The sequence below is a fragment of the Mustela lutreola genome, chromosome 1, assembly GCF_030435805.1.
Source record: "Mustela lutreola isolate mMusLut2 chromosome 1, mMusLut2.pri, whole genome shotgun sequence".
Lineage (NCBI taxonomy): Eukaryota > Metazoa > Chordata > Mammalia > Carnivora > Mustelidae > Mustela > Mustela lutreola.
The window spans coordinates 276246501-276254839 of NC_081290.1; the positions used below are offsets into that span (position 1 = coordinate 276246501).

General features: G+C 36.7%; 1 protein-coding gene across 1 annotated transcript; it reads left to right on the top strand.

Annotated features, from left to right (window-relative positions):
- Nucleotides 1–7394: 7394 nt before the first annotated feature.
- Nucleotides 7395–8339, top strand: LOC131822639 (olfactory receptor 8K5). Its single transcript, XM_059158927.1, has one exon. The coding sequence runs from the start codon at nt 7398–7400 to the stop codon at nt 8337–8339; it is 942 nt and encodes a 313-aa protein (XP_059014910.1). The 5' UTR covers nt 7395–7397.

The following is an 8339-nucleotide window of genomic DNA, read 5'->3' on the forward strand; positions in this document are numbered from 1 at the left end:
TACCAGACACATGAAAAAAATGTTCTTATTTACCTTTAAGCGAAAGTGGGGGAGGCACCTGAGTGGCTCATTTAGTTAAGTGTTAGCCTTCCAAGCAGGTCACAATCCCAGGCATCCTTCAGGATGCGGACTTTAAGGAATATTCCCAAGCAGCTACCCAAACTCCTTTGTTTCTGAGAAATTCCCTATCTTCTCTGGTTCAATATGGATTGTCTATCCATCACCCCACCCCCCGCCCTTGTGGGTGGGAAAACATGGTGTCTGCGCCTTTGGAGCTGATGATTTCCTGAACCAGGAACCCCTTCTCTGCCCTCTGGCAGTACTTTGTCTCTTTTGCCTCCCCATCCCCCTTTTCCTGTTTCCACACCACCTTGGGTGTGGCCTGCATTACTGGCTTCTAGACTATTCTCAGTGCATCAGGAACCATGGCTCCTCCTTTTACTGTCAAGGAACAAGAAGAGCTCCCCAGGACCTATCATCACCCACTCCAGATTTCCCCACATGTTTCAGGTGAAAATTGACCATGGGGAAGATCCTGATGGAACATAATTCAGCATTTAAACTAACTTTGTTGGTTTAGTTAAGACGGATGTGTCTTTTAAGTTATCAGTGGTAAATGTGAAACTTTTATTCTATCAAGGTTTACTGAAGGTCAAATAACCTTGCATTACCTCTTGTTGGGTTGTTAGTAAAAGACGACTAAAATGTAATTGTCTCATCAAAGTTTTCATGGGTGATTGTTAAAGTAGCTTTCAAAGTCTTTGGTAACCTGAAACTTTCGGTTGGATGACAAATGAAATTAAATTTGTTGTACATCTAACATCTTTTAACATCTAGGTCTTTTCCAAATGGGATAAAGTGCTAAAGCATTGATTACTGGACATAAGTTTGTGCTTTTGATTTCCTGCAAAGAACTAAGAATATTTAAATCTGCTGGTAAACATGTTTTGTGCTTAACTGATTTCCAGATTTGCCATTTAAGAATTCTGGTGTAACAGTTCACAATTGGTTGCTCCTTAGTCTTCACTGGAGATTAAGGGTTTCTAAAGAGTACAAAATTCTGCTAACTATAACTAAGACTGATGGAAATAAGGGAAACAATTCTGTATGTGGAAAAGTAGGAGATATGTAAGAAAGATAAGGAATGGGAATACATTTTGTTGAAGGTAAAAGAAGGCAATTTTGTCCTAAATGAGATGTTCGTTTGGAAAGAAATGACTTGGGACAAAAACCTGAATGCAAAAGAAAGTTGTAGAAGGTTTGTGACAGGAAATATTTGGAAATTAATTTTAGGTGTGGTCAGGATGGAATAAGATTGAAATGAATTTTAAAAAGATACTGGTATAAAAAGTTAATTTTCTCTCTGTTCTAAAAGACAAAGTATTCTCAATTGTTGGTCTCTTTTTGATAAGAAAATGCAAATAGTTGTTTGCCCTCCATATGCTTAGAAAAACCAGTTTCTGTGTCTTGAGTTTATCAGGTCTTTAACATCCCTAATGTTATGTAGGCATGTGCTGTAAAAGTTTCTAAGGTTTTAACAAATTTCCCGAAGATTTAAATTATGAACAAAGTCTTGTTGACTAGTAAGGCTTGCTTGTTTGGTATGTATTGTTCTCATTCTGGCTGTTGAAGTGTTATGTATCACAGAATAACTGAGTTTTCTTGTCAATCGTATCATAGTGAACTCTCCTATCAGATCATTAACCATGTCTATTCTGAGTCTGTCAGTTAAAAAATTATTCAAATTCTTTTGTAAAGTGAGTTATATCTTCAAACAGATTCACCTAAAGGACTTTTAGGAGAGATATAGGTATTCAGTATATTAAAAATCGTAAAACTGAAATGAGTAAGAACTTCCAAAACTAAGAAGTTGCATTCAGACTGAACAAGAATCAGTAATATGGTACTAAATGAACTGAAAAGATGATTATAGTTTTGTGATCCTTGTTTGAAAAACATTGCTGGTTCCTTAATGTTCACTCTTCCTGATTAAGGAAACGTAAGATTTCTATGGCCTACAGAAACATGATAAAACAATCATTTGTAAGCAAATTAAAGCATGCAACTTTTCTCTTTATCTGAACCCTCTGAAACTAAAAACTAAACTAACTAAACATTATAATAACTCGTTGCATTACAGTAATTATTACAAGTTTGCCATATGAAAGAACAAGGCATATGTATCAATCATTTAAAGATGAGACTTTGTTTCAAAACTTCTACTTGTCAGTCATGTGACTTTGGGCAAGTTACATGAGCTTGGGGTCTTCTGAATATGGAAATAGTAGCATCCATTTTACTGAGGTTAAATGACATATTTTAACCCAGTGGCCACTGATATATTTGTATTTGAATAATAAATTCAAAGAAAAAATCCTGACAGATTATGAGGTTATTTTCAAATTTATCCATGGTTTTTAGAACTGTTCCAGTTTTACTGGGCTAATGCTGATGTCAAAGTATTTTCCGTTGTTACTTTAGTCATTGGCTCTGCATGCATCAGTGCACTTTTATGCATAAGTAAGTCTCCATGGAACTATCCAGATCATTTATGTTGTTTGTTCCTTTCCTTGAGTTGTCTCTTACATTTTTCACTAGGGAATATGTAGGGTGTCCTGGATAATTGGTAGGTAACACAACAATTTTTAAAAAATCTCTCAGATGATTTCGGCATCATCATCTGGGTGAATTATGTGCTATTTCCCCAGGGTGCATCACAGGGAGAAGAAAAGCATAAACTGCCCCTACCCAAAGAAAAAGTAAAAGTAATTTAGAAGAAGAAAACCCAGTTCATTAAAGGTGAGTGGCTAGGACTTGTTAATTTTGATTATCATCTGGGTTTTGGCAATTTCCCATGACTGCTGACTTCTGACCACAGACACTTTTATGGTCACTGACAGCTGATTCTTTCTAACCCACCACAAAAATTCATTACATTTTTTGTTAACTGTAGTTTCCTGGAAAGGAATGGTCTTTTTAGGACACTAAGTCCTATGAATTGACTGACATCATCAATCTGTTTGATTTGTGAGAATCAATAGTAGAATTTGGATATTATAAATGAAGAGAAAGAACTCTCTGAAAAAAATCATCACTGGTCTCATTAACTAGAAAATGTAAAGTTAAGATTTCTAGATAAAATACAGAATGCCAAGATACATATGAATTTCATATAACAAATAATTTCAGTATATGTCTTATAAATATATCCAATGAAATATTTGAAAAAGAATATTTTAAGATATATGTTTCCTACACTGTATTTTATAAACTACAAATAGTTGTAATGTGAGGACTCACAAGTATGAGCATGTAGACATTTTACTAATTCATTTGTTTTCCCAACTGGGTTGCTTACTACTTGTTTTATTTGTTCAGAATGGGCTTTACAAACTAACTGAGTAGAATAGCTTCTAAGAGTTATGAACAAAGTCCTGAACCCCAAATAACTCCTTACTAGTGTTACCATGTCTAAAGAATAAAGTCATCCCTTTGCATATTTTTTATATCCTGTGTACTCTGTTAGCCCTAAATAGAAGTATTTTAAATGTTTACATGGTGATATTCAAAATTGATCGGATATCCTTTTCAAAAAAGAAGAATGGACAGAGTATTATTATTTCTTTAAGATCTTGATAGCAATTCTTTTTGATAAATACTCAGAAGTAGGGTTCCTAACCCTCTTACACTGTTGGTGGGAATGCCAGTTGGTGCAGCCACTTTGGAAAACAGTGTGGAGATTTCTCAAAAAATTAAAAATAGAGCCTCCCTGTGACCCTGCAATTGCACTACTGGATATTTACCCCAAAGATACAGATGTAGTGAAAAGGGCCATCTGTACCTCAATGTTCATAGCAGCAATGGCCATAGTTGCCATTCTATGGAAAGAACCAGGATGCCCTTCAATGGACAAAAGGATAAAGAAGATATGGTCCATATATACAATGGAGTATTATGCCTCCATCAGAAAGGATGAATACCCAACTTTTGTATCAACATGGTTGGGACTGGAGGAGATTATTTTGAGTGAAATAAGTCAAGAAGAAAGAGTCAAGTATCATATGGTTTCACCTACTTGTGGAGCATAAGGAATAACATGGAGGACATTGGGAGATGGAGAGAAGTGAGTTGGGGGGGAATCGGAGGGGGAGGCAAACCATGAGAGACTGTGGACTCTGAGAAACAAACTGTGGGTTTTGGAGGGGAAAAGGGTAGGGGGGTTGGGTGAGCCTGGTGGTGGGTATTATGGGGGACACGTATTGCATGGAGCACTGGGTGTGGTACATAAACAATGAATTTTGGAACACTGAAAAATAAAATAAAATAAAATAAAATAAAATAAAATAAAATAAAATAAAATGGAAGAAAAAAAGTAGTGTTCCTAGATCATATGGGGAATTGGTAACCAACGGGTAAAACATTTCAGTTAATGCAAGATGAATAAACCTAGAGATGTGTTATACAACAAGGTGCATATGATTAACAATACTGTATTATACATTTAAACATCTTTTAGTGAGGTAGATCTCATGTTAAGTATATTACCACAATAAAATAAAAATTAATATGAAAAAAAGAATGGTCAGGGTAACAGAATCTAGCCGACCTCCTGGGGAGATAGTAACTGACACTAAAAAGGGAGATAAATTCAATAAACTCGCTAGAATAATTGCTAGCTACACATTAAAGAGTTCAAAGTGATAGGATTGGTACTGGAATTCTGAATTACTTGGTTAGCCCAGTGCATTTTCTATTCTGTGAGAAAACCCACGATAGCAGATTCTGCAACACTTAACATTTATTGTGCAAGAGGAAGGACCCTGAAAGCTGGGTGAGACTCAATGGAAGAACAGCAGATAATATCATCTAACAAAATGAGAAGGACATAATTCAATAATCTCCCATATATCTTTGCTCCTCCATGCCCATTTCTGGGATTGAACCGCCTAAATCAACACTAAAAATTAGCAGCTGAATTCTTAGAACTTGGACAACAGCCACCAAGTGGCTTCAGACTCCAGCTGACCTTGTGGCAGGGTCCCAGGAGTTCCCTCCGATCTGTAGAAGGGTCTACCTTGACCCATTCAGACTGATAGTTGTGCAGGCTAATGCTAGACACCTTATTACAGTATAGTAATTCTAATCTACATTTATCTGACTAGATATGTTCAACTCCAATTACTCCTCTAGCTGAAAATCATGCTTACAGAATTCCACATGTTCTGTATGTGAAAGGAAGGGAATCCAATTGGTTTAAGCTAAAGCAGGTTCATTGTTTTTAATCACTCTGCTTCACTGACTTTCCATGTAAATTTTATGAAATGAAAAAGGAAAGACTTATCCTTGAAATATTTGCAAGTCAGTGTTATACTCTATATATATCTCAGTCCACAGTTCAAGAAATAAGTTGATATGGGGTGCCTGGGTGGCTCAGTGGGTTAAAGCCTCAGCTTTCAGCTGAGGTCATGATCCCAGGGTCCTGGGATCAAGCCCCGTATCAGGCTCTCCGCTGCTTCCCCCTTCTCTGCCTGCCTCTCTGCCTACCTGTGATCTCTGTCAAATAAATTAAAAAAAAAATTAAAAAAAAGAAAAGAAATATGTTGATGTAATAAATGCTCAAATAAGTATATTAAATGCTTTATAGACCTTATCATATCCACAGGGGAAGAATTAATTTACGAATGTAAGTGACTACATTAAAGGAAATATAGCATATAAAATTCAATATTGAAATCCCTGAATATTGATATAAATTGTATATTTTAACAAAAAGGGATATCTTTTTTCCACATTTTTTAAAGATTTTATTTATTTATTTGACAGACAGAGATCACAAGTAGGCAGAGGCAGGCAGAGGGGGAGGGGGAAGCAGGCTCCCTGCTGAGCAGAAAGGGGGGGGTGATCCCAGGACTCTGGGATCATGACTTGAGCCCAAGGCAGAGGCTTTAACCCATTGAGCCACCCAGGCACCCCTTTTTTTCATTTTTTTTTTTTAAGATTCACTTATTAGGGCACCTGGGTAGTAGCTCAGTCAGTTAAACATCTGCCTTCAGTTCAGGTCATGATCCCAGGGTCCTGAAATTGAATCCTGTGTTGCTCTCCCAGCTCAGTGGGGAATGTTCTTCTCTGCCTCCCTTTGTCCCTCCATTGCTCATGCTTTCTTTATCTCTTTCAAATAAATAGATAAAATCTTTTTTTAAAAATTTATTTATTTGGTGTGAAGAATGGGCAGAGGAAGAGGGAGAGAGAGAGTCTTAAGCAGACCCCTGCGGAGCACGAAGCCTGAGGCAAGGTCAAATCTCAGGACCCTGAGATCTCGACCTGAACCAAAGTCAAGATTCAGACACTTAACCAACTTTGCCACCAGGGACCCCAAGAATAGACCCAAATCTTGTGCGTTTTGAAGCTTATACACATTTAAGAGTTTTCTTTAAAAAAGAAAAAAAAAAGGAAATTAAATTATGTATGTAAATTGAGGTGTAAATGTGAGTATTTAGAGTGGAAAAGTAATCTTAAAAGTTCACTTGTAGTCAAAATCATCATAAAAATCTATGAACATGTTTTTATGAATAAAATCTTACATACATCTCAGGCTATTGGGTGATATGAGTGTTCTTAGAAGCTGTTCTAAGACCAAAATAGATAGCACTATTCAGTGATGAATATCATTGATTTTGAAGCATAGATATACTCACTAACCATCAAATAAAGGTTTATTTACTCAACCTCTCCTTTACTGGACCCCACAAATGCCGGCAGACATATCGATGTGTTTTGATATTAGCTGAAGAATGGTGGAGCAGAAGTGGGATTGGAGAGAGAAAGCGGACTTAATTGATCAAGGCTAAAAGGTTAAAATAGTTTACATTTTCAACTTTTACAAAGATACATCACTTTGTTAGTTCATTGCAAAGTCCCCATCCAGGGCCTTGAAAATGCTTATGAGGGAACTTAAATCTCTAACTTTGTTAGCTCCATATTACTTCTGCTTCTTTCTTTAAGAATATCAAAATTCCCTGGAATTCTCATATGAAACTAGAAGTGTACTAAAGGAAAATTGTGATATCATTGTGTAGAAGAAATAAAATCTAATAAATCTGTATCAGTACTTATATGGTTTTTTAAAAATCAGTGGATATGTTCCAAATATTGTTGAATCTATTTAGAGTTTAATCAGTCATATCAGTGCATGTGTTTGATGTGGATCCCTCCTGTTGAGAAGTAGAAGGGTCTATCAATTCTTCTAGTTTCAAAATCAGATGGGAGAATTATTTTTCTATCCCATTACAAAGAAAATATCTACATTCTGTCTGCAAACATTATAATATGTTTAAATGATACTATGTGAAACTGATGGCAACCTCTCTGTTTCTTCCTAGAAGAGCTAACTGGACTAAATGGACCAACAGAATCTAACGTCACTGACTGGGTTCATTCTGATGGGGGTCACAAGGCTGCCTGAGCTTCAGGTTCCCCTGTTTGGGGTCTTCCTCATCATCTACACAATCACAGTAGTGAGCAACCTGGGACTGATCACCTTGATCCAGCTGGACTCCCGCCTCCACACACCTATGTATTTTTTTATCAAACACCTGGCTTTTATTGACCTTGGTAATTCTACTGTCATTTGTCCCAAGATGCTGGTAAATTTTGTTGTGGATCAAAATACCATTTCTTATTGTGCATGTGCCACGCAGTTGGCTTTCTTCCTTATGTTCATCATCAGTGAGTTTTTCATCTTGTCAGCTATGGCCTATGACCGCTATTTGGCCATCTGTAACCCTCTGCTTTACAATGTTATTATGTCCCAGAGACTTTGCCATGTGCTGGTGGGCATTCCATACCTCTACAGTACCTTTCAGGCTCTAATGTTCACTATTAAGATTTTTACATTGACTTTCTGTGGTTCTAATGTTATCAGTCATTTCTATTGTGATGATGTTCCCTTGTTAGTTATGCTCTGCTCAAATGCACAAGAAATAGAATTGTTGATTATAGTATTTTCAGCATTTAATTTGATCTCTTCCCTGCTGGCAGTCCTAGTGTCCTACATACTAATTCTGATATCTATATTTCGAAAGCATTCTGCAGAGGGCAGGAAAAAAGCTTTCTCCACATGTGGCTCTCATCTGACAGTGGTGGTTGTGTTCTACGGGTCTCTGTTATTTATGTACATGCAGCCCAAATCTGCCCATTCCTTTGATACTGATAAAATGGCCTCTGCGTTTTACACATTAGTGATCCCTATGCTTAACCCCTTGATCTACAGCCTAAGGAACAAAGAGATAAAGAATGCCTTCCACAGGGTCATTAAGAATCAATGCAAACTTTGTATCTAA

Excerpts from the sequence above, each read along its gene's own strand:
- LOC131822639 (XM_059158927.1), top strand. The coding sequence starts at position 7,398 with ATGGACCAACAGAATCTAACGTCACTGACTGGGTTCATTCTGATGGGG.